General features: G+C 46.2%; 1 protein-coding gene across 1 annotated transcript in view; it reads left to right on the top strand.

Moving 5' to 3' along the window:
• Positions 1 to 22,821, top strand: part of LOC128310513 (heparan-sulfate 6-O-sulfotransferase 3-B) — a 77,540-nt gene that overhangs the window by 26,024 nt on the left and 28,695 nt on the right. The window contains exons 4-5 of the mRNA XM_053047168.1: positions 12,517 to 12,916; positions 15,248 to 16,975. Coding sequence (XP_052903128.1) covers positions 12,517 to 12,916; positions 15,248 to 15,386 — 539 coding nt within the window. The 3' untranslated portion in view covers positions 15,387 to 16,975. The remainder of the gene's footprint in view (positions 1 to 12,516; positions 12,917 to 15,247; positions 16,976 to 22,821) is intronic.

Here is a 22,821-nt window from a genome sequence, read left to right as displayed (position 1 = left end):
GAAAAAATCTATAAAACAAACAGAGAATATCGCGAGGATGATCACATCTCTCCGTGAAAGCCGTAGCATACACGTACAAACAAAATGTTTGCATTTAATCAAGCGAGTGTGTTTTAGTTTGAATGGCAAAAATGAGAAGTACTCTCTATTGAAGCCTGCAAACGTATATTTATAATGTTTGATTTATCCGGCCGGCTGGGCCGTGCTGTTTGAACACTGAACTAATTTATTCGAACATCAAATGAATGTTGCCTGACACTGGTTTTGATGTGATGGTGGGGATGGCGTTTATCGCCAAACACGACTGTTGGTAGTGTATGTTTCTGAGGCCAACAAAAAAGAGAGGACATGATTAGTTAGAATCTTTGGGTTGTTATGTGGCGCTACAAAGGATCTTCCATGATATTGATTCAATGGCGCTCTCTGTATCGCGAGACATGATTTTCATGTAACTGATTACTGCAACATTGTCCTCGTCGTTTCTGGAGAAGTACAAAACATGTATTTAATTAATTAATCACCTTTGTTTATTACGCCGGTACAATTGAATTAGTTCGAGAGCGTAAGATTTAAAGCGAGGGCACTTAAAACTGGAGTTTAATTAAGATGCCATACTCAGGTGAATAGGTTAACAGCTTCGAGCTCAACTTCACACCATATTTTCACACCTAGAATAGGTTAATGAAGTGCCTTCAGGGTGGCAATTTTTTGTTAGGGCAATAGTGGCATCTCGAGCTGCAATCCTATACAACATAAGCAATATTTTCACCATTCCAATCATTTATAGCATTGCTGCAATGGGAGACTCCAAAGAACATTTGCACCAGCACGAGCGAACACCACAATAGCGCGGTATATTGCACGTCTTTGCATTTCCGGCCGGCACTAGAAAGCGTGTGCACCATTGATGCTGTTATTATATCACCGTTTTTTATCCTATTCGCTAGTAAGGGAATTGGGGCACGAAATTGTGCTTCCCTTCATCATAATCAGCGGCGTACAAGCAGAAGGAAGGAACGTCAGGAAATAGTTTCCGGTAAGGGCTAAAAATCCACCAGCCCAGAGAGGGAGACCAGAGTGTCCATCCGGGGGAGATGGGTAGCGAAAGCTATTGGTTTTGAGTTTTTTTTTCACGCTCTCTCTCTCTTCTTTTTGTCAGGATAATGAAGTTCAACCGTTCGGCGTTCACCTTTCACTTCTGGGGGATCGTTAGCGCGAATCGTCGCGAGTGAAAATGGAGTAATAAAACAGCACAAACAAACAAAAACCAACGCCAACGAACGGTGTGTGTGTGTGTGGGAAAACTCTAGCATGTTTTTCCATTGCTTTTTCCCAACCAATTTCCCAAAGCTGTCCTAGTTTGTTGCAACGAACCGGACCGCAGCCTTGAACGAACCAACCAGGAGGAAATAGGGGGAAAAGTTTCACCTGTTTCGAGATGTTCCCTGCTGTTCCTTGCTCTGTTACGGTCGGAGAAAAGCGGCCCCCGATTGTGTTTGGTGCCGTTTTTTTTTGGTATTACCTCTGTTTTTGCATCTGCGAGGATTTGATAGAACGACTTTTTATTGGATAAAAATAGTCAACTATCGTCGTCATCAATTTGTGTGCTGGCCGGGTGGGTGGAAGAATGGTTCGCGCTCTGTTGGATATGGAAGTAGCTACCTGGAACGCTCCGATGAGCAAGTGTAGCGATTGTTTTAGATTTTATTTTTTAGTGCAACCAGGTCCTGCACAAATTCAAAGTACGATTATTGCACCGGTCGTCGCAGTTAACCTGTGGAACATTGCTGTGCGAGCTTGTCTGTTTGTTGTTTTCCATCTATTTTAAACCGAGCCATCACCATCGCTTTTCCGCAAAGACAATTTAGTTGTTCGATGATGGGAAACGCTTCCAGCCAAGGGAAATTGATCACTGTAATATGGTGTATGTCAATGCACAGTAGCCTAAAGCGCCACTCGGGGATTTGTGGAGACGCGGTAAAGAATTCGATCGCAAAAATACAAGAATTAATCATCGATAGAGAAAGGGGACGGGGAGGATAAGATAATTTGAATTTCCGTTTCTCGTAAAGATCCTTTTTCCGGATTTAGCGAGCAGCAATTTGCATTTGCACAGGAAGCTTTTGCGTAGTTTTCTTTTATTGTTGTTTGGATTTAACGGTTTAAGAGGACGTGGTGTGTTGAAGAAGGAAGAAAGAAAAAAATCTCAACCCCCCGGTGTTGCGCAACTTTTCCTTATTTTGCATCACTTTTCACAGTATTGAAAAGGTTTGCGGTAGCGTTTTTTTTTCTTCTTATCTCGTAAAACTGTTTTCCCCCCCTTTTTTTTATTCACAAATAGAATGATCAAAAAAGAAATCCTTTCCCGTTTGTCGCCGGAAGCGATTTGTGGAGATGGAGTTCTCGGGTTGCCGACAGTTTGCCACCACCGAATGGTTTTTGGGATTGGATTTGGTGGGTGTTTTTCTTTTTTTGCTCTCGAGCTCAATCGAAATTCACCACCTTCCTTTATCAGCATCCCGGGTCAATCGTGCAAAAAGCAAAACGGACATATTCATCCACTACACTCGCAGCAGTGTGTAGTAACCTCGATCGTTCATTTCCTTTCGAACTTTCAACTGGGTTGGGCCATTTGGTGACCACGAGAGAAATGTTTTGGCCGGGGATGGCGGTCAAGGCGGTCAAAAAATCGGTAGATGTTGACTCCCGCCAGAGTTCCGGTCGTCTCCGGAGGGCGGAAAGCTACGGGGAAAATTTCAATATAACAATGAAAGTGCCAAGGCACGAGAAAGTATCTCTCCGTAGGACGAAACACGAAACAATTACAGCGTGTGTCGTCGGGGTTTGGGTCAGTTTTGGGAAACCACAGCATAACGGCGTTAGTTTCTGTGCCGCCTGTTGTGGGTATTGGGCTTTCATCCGTTCATGCATGATATGTCGGTGGATTATGTGTATTGAGTTTATTTGAATTCACGCATCAAGTGCGTCGGTTTGAAGTTTTCCTTTTCCAGTGTGTAACTAATATTGCATTCGATTCTTCATTTTCTTTTAGATGAACTGTGAAACCAAACAAGATTCTGGGTTAATCCTAGGTCTATTTACATCAAAGACCGTTGTATGAAGCCGTTTATACAGTTCTTTTTGAGGAATTCCTTTTGGAGGGTATAACCTAGTGTGGATATATCCTTCCTGCGTAGCAATTGCTAACCAGAATAGATTGTTGGAGATTTACGAGCCAATAACTGAAGAGTGTCATCGCCTGCGTCCCTACTGGCCTCAAGCCATACATTATACTAGGAAAAAGGAATCGATATAACTGATCGGACAATAGACAGCCTCAGCAACTACTTCATGATACTGAGAAACCACTGAACTTATTGTCTCCCTAACTTCCTCTTAGGGGATCGGTGATCACTGGTGATCACTTCCTGATCAAAATAGCTGAAACGGCGTACTACAGTAATAGTTGCAGTACACGTTGCAGGACCTCAGAGCCATCGAACTTTATCCAAAGCAGGTGGAAACTTGTTAGTTCGAAATGAAGATGCTCCAAATTGGACATTGGAAGGATATTATTCCACTCACCTATCAATAATGATCGCCTAGCTAGGACTAATCCAAATTTATCATATAAGGACGTTCCCGCGTAGTTCTTCGGACCTTAGCATTAAGACATATTTTGTAGACGTTCTCTCAGGTGTTTTTTCTGTCTTTTAAAGTACATGGGAAACCTGTTTTTCTTTAAGTAGAGGAAACCTTTAGGTAGAGAGTTGTACGATCAAGGACTCTCTAGCCGTTGTGAATGCAGCCAGCCACCAACAGCACGGTGTTGTAAGCAAAACCTTTCACCGCAGTATTGCTTTGTCCAAATCTCACTGTAGATTGTGCTTATAGACGAGGAAATTTCAGATACACGTTTGGTGTCCTTCTTTTCCCCTGGAGTTGAATTATCCGTTTTCGTTGCCTTTACGTTTATTTCCCTTTCGGGGGTTTGTTCCGATTGCTCGAGGATGTGCGGGGGGGGCAAAAATAAAGATATTCAGTTATATGGTACGCGCCGGGTTTTGGAGATGCCTGTTTCTTCTATACCGTTTTTCCTCACCTTCCTTCCTGCACATGTACATGGGCGAATGTAAGCGCACGGCTGAAAGATTTATATGTGCAGATCATGCAAAGTGGTGGAGCCCGCCATAGTTAACAAATACACAGCCAAATGAAGCAGCTAGTCAACACAGCCACCGTCAGAGCGCGCTGTTGCTATCCAAATCAAGCGGAGTTTGTTCTACGAAGGACAACCGTGGCACTGGTAAAGCACCCCCTAGAGGATTACCACCCCCTTTCTACTCCTGCACAGACGCACACACACAGAGCCCCACTCAGATGAATTTGATTTCGTTTATTCTGCTCTCGGAACTGAAATAGATGAATAGCGAAAACGGCGCACTCCTTTCTTTTTCCACCTCTTTTTCCGTTTCGATCAGTACTCTAGAATCGGTCGGTCGGTTTGTCAGCTTTTCTCGTTCTCGATTGAAGCAGCTGGATTTATTCGTCGGTTCGTTGTTCCGTTGTCCGTTCCGAAACTTCGGTTCTCTCGAGTGCACTCACCGGTTTCCCGTTGTTCTTGGAAGGCCAGGATTCTTCGTGGCTCGAGCGCGCTAGCCTTCCAGGTCCCCCCCCCCCCCCTCACTCAAGCATCCTCCTTTTTTGCCTTCACAGCTTCAATTCCTTTTTATTGTTTCCTTACTGACACGTCTCGCTGTTTGATGTGGTCGAATTGAGTTTGCAGTGCTGTTTACAAAAAATAAAATAAAATAAAATAGAGAAATTGTAGTAGCAAACCCATTGTGAAAAATAATACTTTTTAATCCCTTGACTTTTGGCAACAAAAGCTTTAAAAAAGTATCCTTGCGATATGAAGCATCTTATGCTTATCTTGTTACAGTTGAACCATTTAACGAATCGTTCATTCCGTTCTTGGGTTATCTATTTACCCTTTTGAATAAATTTTCCTACAAATACAGCTATGTAGCAGCAGATGGAACTTCTTTTTACATTTCCACTGCTAAACAATACTATCGCCCAAAATAAATTGTCAAATACGGGATTCCCCGAGATAGCAAAAGGTTAAGTTATACATGGAAAATCTTTTAGCGTAGAGTTGACATTCTTCCGGAGTTTTCACCATTCAAGAAGGGGATCGAACATGCGAGGTGCCAACATGTGGCCGTCTCTGTACATAGTTTGGACTCGTTCGTTCTTTCGGCAATATCCGGAAACGGGAAAATGGTGAAAACGGAAAATTGCTTTCCCTCCTATAGTCACGAAACGCCAAACGATACCCCAATCTACCGAATAATATAACCCGCAACACCAATTCTTTCTCCGTATCAGTTTTATGTTATCTTGCCCTCGCAGCAGCACTATTTCGCTGCCCTCGCTGCCCACCAAAACCCGGGGGCACCCCCGATTGAACGATGGAAATAAAACCGAAATCATGGCGGTTTTATTGTAGAACCATCGTCCACCACTCGAAACTCGATTGGGCCGCGTTGTTGCGGTTGTGTGATTTTCCTGTGCGCGCACATCTCAAGGAACCAAATTTACCGGAACCGTTTTCCGGTGCATCATCATCACGCGGCGAAGTATTGCGTGTGTGTGTGTGTGTTGCCATGGCGTGACCATTATTGTCCTTAAAAGTGAGGAATGCTCGCCGAAGGTAGCCAGCAGCGGCAGGGATATAAATTTATTCGCCAACTGGACACTACCATTCCACGAAGGGGGCCAGCAATTTGGATTATCTCGTGGGGAGGGCTGAGTGTGCACGATGTTCATCGGTTGTGTGCAGCAGCACCGAGGCAACGGACAGTGAAACTTCTTGGCAACGGGACGTGATCATAGTATATTTATCCGATGAAGAATTTTCTTGCGCTTGGCAATTCCATATCGATCTTTTCGTTGATTTTTCAGTGATGTATCATGATTGAATTTATTATTTCGTTACAATTGTGTCCAAAATATTTGAAAAAGCAATTTTAAATGAAGGAAGCAATGGATCTTTGCCTTTCAAGACGACGAGAATCATTGACTGTTAATCATTTTAATTGTCCTTCATAACTCCGGAACAATTTAATGATCGTACCTTGTTTGTTCTGGGTGTTCCTGCGATATTGAGCATCGGGGGTCGCTCTAGTACAATGAAATTCGTTTATTGTATCTCACCAACACAGCTAGGAATTGAATATAGAACTAATATTAGTAAGTCTAATATAAAACAGCATATGACTACGAACAGATATTAGGTAAAGCGAAGAGTGAAGTACATTAATTCACTACACTCGACTTCACGACAGTCGAGTCACTTGAACTAAACTTGCACAGTTCCAACAGTTCTGTTAAACGAATAAATGATCTTCGTTCGTTAAATTATGTTACACAGGTCGCCTGAATTACAAAGTAAAATTGCCTTGAAAGGCTGTACAGGCTGTACGACATATAACGCAGGTTGCACGTCCTAAGGTGAGGCGAAGTACCGGTCGAATGTAGGAACATTAGATGAGCGTCTTGGAACGGTTGAATTAGGGAACTATATGAACAAGACATATGGGAGATGGGAGACACATTTTTTGATGAGAGACAAAAGAACGATCTTCGATCGATTAAAGAAGATCAGTACCGATCGATCAATGCTTCACAATGACCCCCCAACCCAACATTTCAATCAATTTTCCCAACCGCGCTTCAGACCTTCAAATAATAAAGGTTAATGACATAGTAACCTTGTTTAGGTGAGGCTTAGCTTAAGATTCAAATTTTAAACTAATTTTCTAAACACTACTACTTGTCTGTTTCAATGTTGAGCTTAAGAAGCATGCCACAATCGCTGACGAATTTGTTCTGATTTGCGATGATGATGGAAAATGAATGATTGATGCAAATGATTTGGTCCAATCGTCCAATGGGATTATGTGGATTATTTGCCCTCATCAAATATGCCTCTTGAATCGAAGCAACCCGTGGTTGAAAATGGGCGCTGTAAATCATTCCGTTGCGAAGGATTAATCCAAAATTTCAACCATTTCCCGGCAATGCCCGGGATTCGCATTGATGAAGCGATTGTTTCAATCATCGTAAAGTAATCAGATGAATAAGGATCTCCTTCTAGATTATTCCAATATTACTGTCATTTTATGTTTGTTATCCTTGCATGTGCTTATGCTTTGAATGTGTTCATCTGCTAAACAACGAAACATGTTCTTTCTCTTTTTGTCCCCCTCCCTTTCGTTATCGACGTTGGGTGCGTCATAAACAATTAAAATCATACTTGTTTCTTACCGGCAAAGGGAAAAACAATTCCAAAAAACCTTTTTTCTCTTACAAACAAAGTGCAGGCTACAGTGAAGATAGCGAAAGCGCAGAAAGCGCACTCCCCACTGTTTGTACGAAAGCGTCAACGCGAGGAAAACGAGATCTTCTCCTGCTTGGTGAATCGACACCGTTGCTCATTATTTTTAATTGGAGGAAAACTTCTTTCCATTCGGCAATGGTATGTATTGGGGGGACCACCAGAAGCGGGGAGCGAGTGTATGTTTGTGCAAATTTTCCCCGAACCATCTTTTAGTTACAGATTGCGGTTTTACATTTGCAAAGTCGTCGGTTTGCGCTTTTCCTACTCCCCGCCCCAGTGTCGTCTTGTTCTGTTCGTGCGCGGAAAGCACTCTGTTGTCCCCGTGGAGTGTGCGGGTGTCCCTATTGCCCTTCGATCGCGCGCCAGGCTCATGAAAATGGAAAATGAATATCGTTTTCATGTTCGCGCTTATCGTGCACTGTGCGCAGCGAACGGTGAAAATAAAGTGATGTGGGTGGAAAAGATTGTTCAACCGCGCGCTGTATATGATCAGCTCATAATAATACCGGAAGACGGAAGGACCCGATGCGCGCACCGAGTTGATTCTCAATGTGCTCCACTTCCTCAGCCGGCAACTGACGATGGTTAGATTTGTCCAATAAAGGTAGAGGAAGGTTGCTGTTACCCACCACCAGGACAAATAGCGGGAGCTGATTTTGGTTTGCGTGTTGAAACCGTTTGCGGTTTGTGATGCTTCGGTGTTGTTGGTTTTTTTTTCGAACGCAAATGTCCACGTCGAGAGAAAAATTGAAGCAGAAGAAGCAAAAAGTAGCGAAAAACCCCGTGCCTTGTGTGCGCTTTGCGTCCGTCTCCAAAGGATGGGAAATGAATAATTCATGGCCAAGTTTTTAATCTTCCCTAACATGCATCTATTTGCATAAGAAAATAATCGTACTTCTACGGTTTCGATGCCCACACACACACACTGAGTGGAAGTTCGTTGTCGCTGTTTGTCCATGTGTGCGAGTGCCAAACGGAACACCTCCCATTCGGTGTATCCCCCAGTGACGCCGAAGCTCAACCGATTTTGGTCCTTTTCTTCTCATTTGTTGGCTTCCGGAAAGAAAATGAGTAACATTTCTCGTCTCGCTGTGTTTGCCAGTTCCGAGAGGTGTCCCCCCCCCCATTTATACAGCCTTCCCCAAGTGATCTTACTCTTCTGGGTTCCCTTTACTTACAACCCCCCCTTAAAAGAAAAATGGAATATTGAGATTTTGATTTAAACAGGCCGGGCCGGCATATACGCGATATGAGTTGCTTCATGCGAACGAGCTAACGAACATCACACAAAGTCCTTCTCCTTTCTAAACCCCAGTGACCTGGAAAATGAAAGTGATGGGATGGAGGTCTTTTTTCCTGTCGTTTTTTTTTGTTCGAGGGGGGTGACATTTTTCTTTCCGAAACATTTCCCCCCCCGCAAGTTGTGTTGTGTGCTCAGAATGTTACAATGTAATGAAAATTCGTTCTGATATAATTCGCTCGTTAACTATTGCGCATCGCCGGCTCATGTCGGGGTCGGTGAATAAGAAACAAAAAAGGAGCACAAAACCTCTCACAAAGTAAATTTCATTTTCACGTTCGAACAAACTCCCGCGGAATGTACGAACAAACAAAAAAAAACCCAACAGAAGATCCATGAGCAAGTTTTGATTCGGCTGCTGGGAAATGTCGAACAGTCTCTAGGGGGATTGTACACTTTGTTTGAGTTATAATCGTTTGTTTGACAAAAGCTTTCCAACATTACTTCCGGTGGGAAAAGGAGGCGATGATGAGGCTGCTTGGATGGAATTGTTCCGCTGCACAAACTTTGATCACTTCTCTTTTCTCTAAACTGCACACCACACCGTTCGGTTCCTTTTATTTGGTGTGCAGTATTAATAAAAAAAAACAATCTTCTTGTCCGGGAATGGTGCAAATGTCTCTTTGTAAAAACTTGTACGTCAAGTCTTGCTTCGCTTCTTAGCGAGTCCGTCCTTAGGCACGATGGAATGATGACCACAACCAGGATTGGGAATTTTGTTTCTTTTCCGTTTGAACGCATCCGTTTTCTCCTTTCAAAGCGCTAGTTTTGGGTGGTAGTTTCTACGTTTTAGTCTGTTGGAAGAAATTATATTACATACCCCCCTGTTTTACGTTTTGATCATGCTCTCCGATGCCCACCGGGTTTTGTTCTTTTTTAACTGTCCCGATGTCCTTTTTTTGTTGGTTCACTGTCTCTTCAAACCAGAACCATTTGAATGCGGTGTTTGGGGAATTATTTAGAAGAGGAGAAACGAAATGCTCCACGTAATTTCCATTTCCTTCTCGTATTGCCCATTCATTACTCTGCCTTTTTGGGAGGAAAATCGGTAACGACGGCAGAACGAATGATGAACCTAGAAGACACGGGGAATACAAGACGATCGTAGTCGTTTGGTTTCCAATTTGGATGTGTCCTTTTTTCTCCCGTGCTGCTCCCGAATGTATTGTGCTGCCAACCTCGAAATGTTCGCGAATATAATTGTTTTTCTCCTCGGCTTGATGCTTCCCATCTCGGGCGCGGACTCACCGGTGTGCTTGGTGGCCAAAAAGTGCTCACCGTTACGGTTTTTTTTGTTTCTCCCGAAGCACATAGCAAAAGGCAAGAAAGCAAACATACAGCACACCGTTGTAGCATCTTGGAGATCGCGCCCTCTAGACACAGTTTGATGTTCACCAAATGAAGCCAACAAGCCATGCCGTGGCGGCACCGTGACGTTCCTCCACATACTAGAAGCCAAGTGTTTTTTCGGAACCGGAGGCTTGGCTTGGTTGTTCCCGTTTTATTGATGCCCTTCGCCCCCCATTCTCGCTCTTCGCTGCCACGTGGCACGGTGCAAAGTAATATCCAACGATTGTAAATTTGCATACCGACAACGATGTGCCGCGGCGAGACTCCCCTGCCCCCGGGTGTGCTGCCTTCCACAAAATCTATTCCCGATCCAAATAACTTCAACCCGCCCGGGACATGACATCATCCGGTGCTGCCACCCTGTGGTTCCGTGAAAGTTAAAGTTCGGGTCGATGCACAAGAAATGGGGTCCCCCGAAGGGTTTGGGGCCTTACCGCGGATGGTGAAGCTTTTTGTCAGTGTCAGCGTGGAGGTGTTTCGCGCGATACCCACAGGATCAAAAACACAAAAGCGGTCCGGATAGACAACGGTGAATGTTCATATTGTTGCAATTTAATGCTTATGGGGTTTCATAAAAATGTTCCATTTGAACACCAGAGGGAGAGAGAGAGAGAGGGAGATGGGGAGTGAAACGTTGAAACGGCGACGCAAAAGATGACAATGACGACCCGAAAGACAGACGTCAGTATAAACAGTACTTTATGTCTTTATGGGGCGGCGAATTGAGATTGGCGCTTGGATGGTGGTCACCGGCATTGTAGTCAAGTCTGCGTGACGTTTCTGACTAGCTGGCTGCACGAGAGATGTAAGCATGCAATGAGAAGTGGCCAGGATTGCCCGGGGTTAACTAGCACAAGCCAACGGATCAGATTGAACGATTATGATAATCGTTCTTCCTCCCCGCATATGGTGGGGCCTGGAGAGAATTGAATCACTCGGTCCGGATGATTTCCGGATTCTCGGTCCGATTTTGAAATTGATCTGTGTAGTCAACCGCATCGAATGGTGGCAACAAACGGCCCCACACAACACCCTATCGTTTGTCGTCGTCAATCTGATGGGTCACGGACATATCCCGGTACGATCGCACCTAGGGTGCCACTCGTCGCAATCCGGGTTCACTATCAATATTTACATTTACGAACCACGGGGACACGGGGGAACGCGCGGGGTCTGCTGGACAAGATCGCGCACAATTATTCAAAGGTTGATAGATTTGCGCTACACCGAAGGCTTAAAATGTTGCACTTGTTGTGGCGCGTCGGTAAAAACACAATCTGTCCTCTGTGGGTGAGTTAGTTGGATGTGTTATCAGTGATTCGCACGTAGAATCTCTAATGTAATTAAATTGATTGAGTGTCTCCCTTCTGGATGTCTTTTCAAACATGATTGTGCCCCTGTTTGTGCGGAATCTTTCCTCCTCTCGGAAGAAGATCGCTGTCGATGGCAGGTTGTGGTGTGGCAACAGTGAGTTGTGTTTTTAAACCACACGCATAGCTCATTAATTATAGCGCATTTCGTACAAAGGCGTGCGATGCAAAAGTACTTGAGGAAATTGTCAGAAACACTCGTGGCAACATCATGGCATAGGAAGATCCTTTATTTATGGTCTGACAGTCTGGATGTGCCGAGTGGCGTAGCTCTCTCGCAACGTAATAGAATCGAATCAACATTAATTTGTGCAAATTGAAACACGCTCATTGCAGAGATGTGTGCTTTATGTTCTTTTTCTTTTTGCTACACACATCACCTTCATTGTCACCGTATTCAATTGTCTGCCACGAGAAGATCACACAGAGAACATCATCGTGCGCGATCCACCAGGGGCCTTTGATTTTATGTCCATAATAAAGGCAGACATTCGTATTTGATAATGAAATTTATATGTTTTTGATTGTAGTTTTGATGCTCTGTACGAGAGTTCGAAATGCTTGATGAACCGAACTCTCCCCCACCTCAATGCATGTTGAGCCCAGATGCGACGATTTTCACTTGGCTTGATGTTTGACTCCGTGTACCGGCTGTCTCAATACAGACACCGGGTGTAATCAAATATTGTAGTACTTAAGAGAGTTTGATTGTTTTGGTTATGCCGCATCCCGCATCGAGGGTTCTCCGGGTGAACAAAAACATCTCCCACAGAGAGATGTTTGGTTATGACCTCGCTGCTGCTGCTCATGTTTGCTTTCGGGTCGCGGAAAGGTATCAACAGCTTGTTTACACAAAACACACCCCGATAAGTCATGGGGTTGATGGTGAACTATTGGTGCAAATGACAACCCGTGTAGTATGGCCGTGTGAGAAAAAGCTTGCCCACATCTCTCTCCCCAAACGAGACATAATCCGGAGACGTTTGGAAGTACTACTTTATGGAAGTGTTGTTTGAGGGTGTAGTTTTAAGTGACCCCAAATGCTGCAATCATTAATGGATTTTTCGTTCTTTGTTTTTTTTCCTGCACAGGTGCCAACTGGAATGGTGTGGCGCTGGATGAGTTCGCCGGGTGCGAAAGCAATCTGGCCGCCAACCGGCAGACGCGCATGCTCGCCGACCTCGCACTGGTCGGTTGCTACAACAAAACGTACATGCCCGGTGCGGAACGGGACCGCATCATGTTGGCCAGCGCCAAACGCAACCTAGCGGCCATGTCCTACTTCGGTCTGACCGAGTACCAGAAGATTTCCCAGTACATCTTCGAGGAAACGTTCAACCTGCGGTTCGCGATACCGTTCGAGCAGCACAACACCACCGTGTCGACGGTGACGATGAACAGCCTGACGCCGAGCCAGCGGGCCCGCATCGACCAGCTGAACGCGCTCGACCTCGAGCTGTACGCGTTCGCGAAGAAGCTAATGTTCCAAAGGTACAACCCTATAATCCTGCCCCTTCGGTGTTGCGATGGTCGGGTAAAAGAGTGGCCAAGTGGGCACTTCCGGCCTTCTTCGGAGCGTTTATTAGCGTAGCACGAAACAGCTAGTAGAGCGTGCAGCCAAATAGAGGGAACTGTTCTGAAGAACTTTCTCACAACACCACCGCCCATCGTCCCCGATACCGTCCGGACAGGTTTTAGATACACTTTCTTTTAGCAGTTTGTACTTTCTTCCGGTTACCAACCGTGTCGAAGCACAGGACGAAAAAGGGGAAGGCGGGAGGAAAATGATTCCCTCCTCCCGTGGGGGGGTTCTGGTGGATCTTTCGTTCTGGGCGGAACAGTTATTAATTGAAAGTGTGCTCCAAAGTGTATGGGGAACCGCTTGATTGCCTTGGACGTGATGGAGGTTCTGGTGGTGAAAGAAAAGAGAACACTGAAAACGGTTCTATTTCTAATACCATCCTGACATGCAATCTGTTTGTACAATTGTAGTTTTCCTCGCTTGTTACTTCAGCTGGAAGCACCTTTCTTGTACACGTACAGGAGAGGTATTGCACGGTCCGTCTCACGCTTTCCGGGCCCTATCTAACAGTGCATGTTCTCTGCACTTATCATACGGTCGTTCCGGTCCGGTATGGAATGCATATTTCGATGGCTTGATTTTTGTTTCCTTCCCGGCATGGCCGGAACCTACACCACCATCACCGGGTCCGGGTGGGTTTGTATGGCATGCTAAACACCCATCGTCGCTGCAGCATGTTAAAACTATTCCTGTTGAGGTCCACACTCCCGCCCCGAAAAAAGAAAACATAATCTTCACTGCACTCGTTCAAGTGTGATAAATGACTGGCGATAAGAGTCGCCGTGTGCGCCAGCTGCATCTTACCATAAATCGAGGCCAAGAAGTTAACAGACAGTCGAAGACAGTTACACGATAGGGTGTGTGTGTGTGTTTGTTGTGACACAAACATAAATTCTTGCTAGCCCCAATACGGCCACCCCCCAATGTCCCCGCAAACGGTAGGATCTCTTTTGGCAGCATTAGTTTCATGTTGTTGTTTACCAGCTTTACCATAATCCTGCACGAAAAACAAAGGTGCTAAACTGTGGCCCGGCAGGCAGGTAATTCCGAGTGCGTTTATCGCTTTGCAGTGTTTACGCTTTTGTGTTGCCTCCCGTCAACTGTGTGGCTCAATATTTGGCACGACCGCAACTCGACTATTAACTCTAAACACGACTTGGCATACAAAACGATTGGCGCAATAAAAAGCAAGCGAATTATTATGAGACAACCGCACGCCACCCGTTGGCTTTCGGTTGCATTTGTTTTGCCCGCACGCTGTTTCGGCGGAGCCGTGTAAATCTGTTCCGGGGGGAGGGCCAAAAGCCAAAATCGCCGTGTGTGTGTGTGTGGAATTTTCGTTCACGACACCTGCCCGAAAAAGAGGCGCCGGTGGAAGGGTGCTTTCAACCGTTGTTGTGCTGCTGATCTGCAGTGCAGAAGCGTAAGAAATGTTTTGTGTAACTCGCTCATTGCATTGCCCGGCGCTTATCCGCGGCGGGGTTCGTCGTTCCGGGCGGATTAAGCTAGCGAAGCGCATTAACTGACCATCGCGATAAAAGGGGGGAAGTTATTTTATGACTTTTTTTTAGCGCAGCGTAATAAAGGACGGGCAGCACTTTATTAAACTGTGTAAAGTTGGTCCGTTGTACTTTTGGTATTTGATTAGGGCATGAAATATGTGTGAAGTGAGCTGGATTGCTAGAAAAGGCGTGAGATAAAATCAGTCACTCATAAAGAGCAGAATTAATGCTTCCTTTTCGATAAAGGAGCACGGAAGGACAGTTTAAAATGTGTCGAAAGGTTGCCAAAGGCATTCATTTACCATACAGGGGGAATGTGAGGCTAACATTTGTCGCACACTTGGCAATATCCTTTTGAAACCGAAAGTGAGAAAGAGAGTGGTTGTGGTACGCCATTAGCTTATCGATTAACGCTGCATAATCCCGTATTCAGTGGCAGCTAGAAATAAATTACGAAATCACGGAAAGCATCCCCGTTATGGGGATATCGCACCCCGTCAGAAAGTCACGAAGCCGCATTAACCTGTTGGTGTTACCCAACACGGTTTCAAATCTTCCTGCCCCCGAAAGTTGACAATCCATTACCAGTGGACGGACGAGACCCGTTTCGCCACGATTTGCTCGCCTAAACCATACCAACACTAACATATTCTTCTGTTTGCTTTCCTTTTTTCCCGTTTTTTTCCATATGCGCGGTGTTGTTGGTTGTGCGGGGTTTGTCGTCCCGGCGCACCACAGATTCGAAAGACTCAAAGCCAAAGATAACGACTTCGAGGTCCGGTTCGCGCATCTGGGCAATCTGGGCGTACGGAGCGGCGTGACGGAGTTCAACTGGGACAGCAACATTGACGATATGCCCAGCAACGAGCATCACTGATATCGGGCCCCGCGGGCCCGTTCGGCACCGGCGATGATGACACCGCAGCAGGACGACCGCGACCACCGTACCATCAGCACCGGTGGCGGTGGACGGCGTCGCTGGCGATCGAACGGTGGCAGCGGTGGACCGTTGCCGGCCAGCGGACCATTACCGTTTCGTGCGGTGGCGTCTAGCGGTAACCACAGTGCCACCGCGGATACCGTCGCCGCTCATCAAAACTCAATCAATCATCAGCGCGCCGGAAGTGGCGGCGGCGGCGTTGGATACGCCGGTCCATCGCACGGTGACGTTGACAACCCCATTAGTGCTAAGCTCAATCTGACGACTATTCCTAGCAGTGAACGTAGGCGTAAGAAGTCTAATAAGCAACACCCCGATCCGCAACGCATCCGCAAGCACGAGAATACGCATCCGCCGGTCGATGCAACTAAGCTGTTGCAGCGATAGAATCGCCGTACGGAGATGGAAAGTGGATGAAATTATCGGTGAGCGCACGTTTGTTTTGCGCGTGCGTGCTGCTGGATTAGAACAATGGAATGGACGGCAATGAGGCAGGCTCCTGCCCCCCACCAGTAATAGTGTGTAGAGGAGGTGACAGACAGGTGAAGCTTTTAAAGAAACCCCATTCAATCGTGTTTGCCCAGTGTTGCACACATAACGCTTAATAATCATCACCGTCACGTGAATGCCGGAATGGAGCCAGCAGCAACAACGCGCTGGACGTGCTGAGCTATCCTTGTACATCGTTGCGTAGTTTTTCCAGCGCTTAGTTCTTCGGGTAGCTTCTTCGATAAGATCCCCCAGCGTCCAACATCGGATGAACGTTAAACAGCCAAGGTGGTGTGGTGCATGGCTTTAGTGTAGCTTTAAGACATTTATCATAAAACCCACGGTATGATGGAGTGTGTTTTGTCGAAACGCTTTAGTGACAGCTAACAACAGGATGATAATCGCGGACCGTGAAAAACACAAAATCCCAGTTCAACGCTCACACACATTCACCGGTGGTTGTTTGCTCTTGTAGGCATATCCGCACAAATGCATTCTCAGGGGAAAACACAAAATGGCAGCAGATTTTAAAACTGGAGGGGTTTTTAAAAATAAAACTACCCCCCCGGACAGAGTAGATCCAAAAGTGTGTGAAAGGAGCAGCTGTGTAGAGCGGATTTGTGGAAAGATGATACGTATGAAGGTATGGAAAGTGTTGCTTCATTCGTGAAAATAGCATCTGAACCGTTGGACACAGTGGATGCAGTGAAGATTGACTTCCGTTGTGTCTCGTTCGTCCTGCTGTGATACCGTACTCTGGAAACGACACTCCGACGGTCGTGGCGTGTGGCGGTTTATTGGAACTAATGGCATCGTCGTCGCGAGAAACGGTACGCGCGAGTGTTGAAAAGTGAAATGTGAAACTCCTCCAGCAACTCGCACACACAGCGAGAAATCTTCGAGTTAACGAGTTAATGTAACCTGTCATCATGTCACCGAGCTCGTCACGATGGCTTCATCATCCAGAATCGTCCTTTTAGACGCACACACAGTCATCTCCATTTCGCGTCACCGGAAATGGATGTGTGTAATGCCAAGTAAGTAGATAATGTAGTCGTTTTGAAAAATGCTTTTAAATTTCTCCAAGACACACAGCTCGCGTCGCAGATTGTTCTAATGCGGGCGCGCTTTCTCATTAATGTGCTACGCGGGTGTGATTAATGTTCCAACGGATTTATCACCAGATAGGATGATGTACAGTTCTTTTCACACACTCTTTTCCGAGGGAAGGAAGAGTTTGTCAAAAACATATATGAACATAAATTAATGGATTCTTCTTTCCATTTTAGTCGCTGACTATCAAAATGCAACTTTTCCCGCCAGACGGTTGCTTGTGAGAAGGTATAATGAAAGGATGATTTGCGCCGCACATTCTACCCAACACTCGGCATCGAACACGAAATTAATGGGATGTGACCTAAACATTCGATTGAGTTCGGTTCGTAGCAACCGAGGCAACGTTGCTTCTATTATGTACAAGCGGACAAGAGCGTGGCTATCGTTCGCGCTTGTTCATCGGTTCAATCCGTTTCCGTTTGGCCGTTTGCGGTTTCGATGGCGGTCACGCTATTTTGTGCCACCGAGAAACAGTAATCCAATAAGGGTGAATCCATTCCATTTTGTTTGGCTGGCACCGGACGACGCGAACTCCCGCGCGCCCGCCCGCCCTCTCGCTGGCCAAAAGGGCACGTTTCATCGGTTTCCATTATGAAATGTCCACGATACGGTTGCGGAAAGCGATTCACGCGTTTGTTCTTTCCGCCTCGACGGACAAGGACCTATCGATAGTGAAAGTAACGGAAAGGCGGTGAGGCGCGTGTGGCGTCTCACGAACGCACGGTCATTTCAGCTATATCCCTGGAGGTCTTCGGTAGATGATGAGCTGACGAGAATTAGGTTAGGGAGTTTGGAATAACCAATTCGATCGGTTATAGGATGAACTGTACGGTAGTAGGCCACCGTACGAGAGTCATCACCCGAAATAGCGTACGCGCGTATGCGTGAGTGCAGAAACGAAGGAAGCAACGTAATCAGGCTCTCGTGCGTTTCGAACCAACGGTTGGCAACGGTCGGACCCGCGTTCCTAATTCCCATCACACATCTTCGCAAATGGTATTTCGTATAAATCGATCCGCCTCCCCTGGTAAGACCCCTGCCTGCCGGCCCCTTTCAGCATCCGCAACAACGCGCAATGGCAGCGATAAAACATTCATTCGGGGGGCTTGTTGTATCGGGTGCGTGCTAAAGCCTACTATTGATGGCCCGAACTGAAAGGACACACTACATCACACGGACAACCCATGAAATAGTCGGAGATGCTTTGAAAAGGGAGAGCAAGCAAAAGATAAAAACTCATGTCCCCATTCGTTCATCTGTCGCTGGCAATACGCGCGTCTAGGCCAGTGCGGATTCGCACGCACCGAAGCATGGCTGTGATGGGATGATGAACCCCGCGGTTGACGGTATCATGTCTCCTGCTCGATTAGCCTTGCCGCGTCCAGCTGTCGAACGTTGCGTACACCGCGGTGAGGCGGTGTTTCTGCGTCGAGTAACTTAATTTGCTATTGACACCAGTGTTTGTGTCTGGCCGCTTTGCTACGGCTCTTTCCCCCACCGGTGATCCTCCGCGCACCCGGAATACTTGTGACGAGATAATTTTTTATCATCTTCCCATTCGCTTTTCTGGGAACCGGCGAAACGATTCCCATTGCATTCCAGCTGGACGTTCATTGAGTGCTTGAAGAAGACCCCGCCCGGGGTGAAACACCAGGGCACTAGACAAACGTCCCGGTTTGTGTCAATTATTTCTCATTTTGCACGCTCCCATCTACTACATGGTGCGGAGACACACGACGCTGTACAGGCAGGCAGTCCTCAGCGCTAGAAGATGTTAGCGTCGGTCGCTTCCGGCAAAAGCTAAAACCAACGATCGTCAACAAGCTTCGACGCCGCCAAGCACATTCGGTTGCTCCGGGTGCCGCGTCGCTTCTGTTGATTGGTTGCCACTAAATGGTCGTCTGCTATCACACTGCATAAAGCTCTTACATGAAGAAGGTCTGAGAGCGCCGGCGGTGTTTTGGGAGCCACTGGGGGGACGAACCGTAGATAGAAATAAAACCACACAGCGCAGACATAAAACCATAAATTCATTAATTTAACTACCCGCCCACTATTCAGCCGCCACCACCGTCCAAAGGGGTTCCCGTTTTGATGGATGCCGTATTAGAGAAACGATCCGGGACGACCACTCCGGAAGGCAGATGAATTAATTCGCAGCGACCGCGCGCGCGCGCTCGACGTGTTGCGCGCGTATTGTGTTCGTGCAATTCTAGTCAAGTAATGCAATAGAACTGCTTTACGTCAATTTATATTCAAGTATTTCCCGGAACACCACAAACCCGCTTTAGTTAGGGCATTTAATAGTCGTGCGACCTCTTGAGAAGGAGGGCAAGTGGAATGGATGGCGTGGCGTGGCGTGGACGTTACTCGCATCAGCGTTAATTGCAAGCAGTTCATGTTATGATAATTATTCGACTTGACGTCCATTGACGTTGTTGATTGCAAACGGCGGATCCAAGATGTCCACAAAGGTGTGTGAGGCTTGCGAACACAAGTGTAAGTTTTGCGTGTTTGAGTTTTTTTAAGTTGACAAAGTCAGAGCAAACACTCAAAATGCGTTCATCGATGAGAAAATCATCACACGAACGCCATTTGAAGACTGGTACACATATTTGCACTGCAATGAACGAAATTAGCTTTGCAATCAAGTGAGAATAAAATTCGAATCGCAATTGCGTACGAATACATTGTACTCCTGGTGGAGTTCTCTCTTGTGACAACTTCCATACACAGCAGTGTGACTCCAGTGAGCTGGATGGATTTGGTTTCGAACCTGTGATTAATGTCTGCTACATATAATTGAATAGCTGTTGCCCCTCTATGACTGACTGACTGACGGATGTCCTAACTATATGTCAAGGTTCTCGAGATTAAAGCAGGCGAGTCTCATAAGACTTCCTTTTCTTGGTGAAAACGCTTTTTTCGTAGTGGAATGATTAGAGCTTCAAGGAGTCTTGAGAGTTCTACACACCTTTTTAACTGACCTAACCGAATAGATGGTGCCCTTCACTAGAAAGAGTCTCCGTGAGTATAATGGAGTTCATTTTATCGCAGAGTGTTCATTCAGCGGGTCTTGCTAATAAACATTCTTATTGCATCATTAATACATCTTTGAGACATATCAAACTAATTCCCTCTACGTATCGAACTTTGCTGGGATACTCTGGATACTCTTTTGTATGGAGTTTCAAGTTCGGATGTTGGATGTTACGTGGAAATGAGTTCGATGTGTGGATCTACGTTAATATTAGTTTGAATTATCAATCACTAACCTAGGGAAATGAGAGAGCATGATAATTTTGCTCGTAGAAAAGTTCGACACTCAGGTTCAGCTCAGCTCAGCCGCACGTTTGATACGCGAAGGGAAACATTTAGAAACAAAAAGCACAGCACGACGATTTGTTTCTAATTCTATCTTATAACTACCCTACCCCAAAAAGCGTTCTTATCGGGGGGAATCCTTTGCTAGGTTCTGTTTTGACTAACCGTACCTCTAAGTGGAGCATAAAAATAACAAAACAAACCATTACAGAAATGGCTTAATCTGTGGTTTTGGTTTCCTAATGCCCTGGAATGGAATTGTTATTAATAACTTCATCGCCTTACATTTGCATTGATTGGATGTCCCCCATCCCAGGTTGTTCCGTTCGGGTGTGTTGTCGGAATACTGCAATTTCAGCAGCATGGCCCACATTAATACCTCTCTCTCTCGCCAACAATGCCCCACGATCGTTTGGGGGTTGTAATGTAATACAATTTTAATTTCATTAAAAGCAAAAAGCATCATTCCAGCGCTTGCTTTACCCCGTTGCTATACACCAAAATTGCTTCGATGCATCAACACGCTCTCTCTTTCTCTCTCTCACTCTGATGTTTCTATTTCGTTCCTTTTCTCCCCTCTACTAACGACAAATCGCAGGGGTACGCGCGCAGTAAAAGCTCACAATCGGCGATGACATTATTTGCATAATTTATTCCGATATATAAATTTCTTCGATGTGTTCTGCTGATTTCGCTTTTGATGGCTCGAATCACTTATACCGGCGTGGGGTTGGGGGGGGGGGGGGGGGGGGGTGCGCAATCGTACCAGCCCGGACCATCTCACGTGGAATCAATCATTTTGTGTGAGTGTGTGAGTGTGATACTCTTCCACTGCCCCGAAGACGACCACCCCGGAGTGGGGTTTTACGGGTCTTCCTAATATCTGTCCTTTCCGTCAGATGTTCAATGGCCGCTCATTAACTACTGGCTGCTTTACGGCTGGTTCGATGTTGTCTGTCGCGCTTTGCAAATGAGCATAAATAAATCGTTCCGGCGGACCAGGAGAGAAGTGCGAGCAAGAAACCCAATAAACCGGGTGATGGTGATGGAATATATATGGGTCGTATCATTGTGTGGACCATTACCTTGTCCGGTCTAATACGGAATGACCTTCCCAAGGTCCTTCCTCCCGTGGGGTTGTCGGAAAAGAAATGGAAATCCATAAAAGTCACTCATTTCCATTCCGGAATTACTTCATCGACGGGCATCACGAGCGAGGCCGCACGGGTGGGAATGTTGTTCGGGGTTTATTGACGATCAACCGGACCGACGCCGGTAACATATGGTCGCACGGGGGGGATATCGGGGACTGACAGTGAGATCGCGTCCCGAGAAGCGAAAACCGATCTCGTTTTGTTTGGCCAGTGTTCGCGGTTGGTGGTCGCCCCGGAATTTAGATATGGGTCCGTGACAGATGGATGGATCTAGTCAGCAAAGGGAAAAGAAGGAGCCTGATGGTTTGTTGTTTTTTTTTCCTCCAGGACCAAACCCATCATTACGGGCCGATGAACACATGTGTGCACCGTATGGACACACACACACAAACGGGGAAAAAAAACCCTCGGGGGTGGAAATTCCGTACCGTTGGGCTGGGTTGCGGGTAGGTAACGTTTCTACCAAACGAACCGTGTCAAATCATGTGTTGAAGGATTATGTAGACGAGCTAAATAAACTTTACCGTTCATCCGACCCATTATAGGTGGACCGGAGGCTCATCTACAGCCATACCATATGGGGTTACGAGTCCTGGACGAATCATTTGTTTAGGCGAGATCCTTTTGGTTGGAAATTAATGCTCTTCTTGCGTCCAACCAACCAACCAACAACAACGTTGACATGTTTTATTGTAAACGTTCAATTTTCGACTCGGAATAACACGGCGTGTGCAACCAACCGGACGCATATTGGGCTCGTAAAAGTCAACATCAAGTCAAGCCGTCCAAAAGACCACAACTTCCTTTGAGAGGTGAGGGTTTTTTATTCCTTATTCGTGTGGGATTCGTGTAGTGTGTATCGAAAGCATTCTGCTCGGTCGTTACCCCGTGGTGGAATTAGGTGAAAATCACTATTTCCAATACGTGCAAAAGGGAGGACCGATGTGTTCGTCCTAAAATCGAATATGATGACGATTAGGTCACCCCGTTCGGTGTGCTTCCGTTCACGGGCCACATGCCGATGCTGTTGATGTCCTTTCTGTTTCTTTTTCCTTTGCTTCTCCCAACAGCTTTCTTTCTGTCCCATCCCCAATCGAAATATTCGCTCTCTGTTCCTTCGTAGTAGTGTCAGGCGGATCGAAGCATCGCTGTTTCTTGCTCTTTATTAGATCGATCCACCACCCGTTTTTGGTGGTGGTGCCTTTTTTTCCACGTGGCACAACGTCTGCCGCGACCGGCATTTGGTCGAGGAAAACGACGAGATAACGATTCCGGAATGGCCATCATCG

The sequence above is a fragment of the Anopheles moucheti genome, chromosome 2 (genome assembly GCF_943734755.1).
Source record: "Anopheles moucheti chromosome 2, idAnoMoucSN_F20_07, whole genome shotgun sequence".
Taxonomy (NCBI): Eukaryota; Metazoa; Arthropoda; class Insecta; order Diptera; family Culicidae; genus Anopheles; species Anopheles moucheti.
Note: the sequence above shows the minus strand (reverse complement) of the source record. Positions and strands in the feature narration are given on the sequence as shown.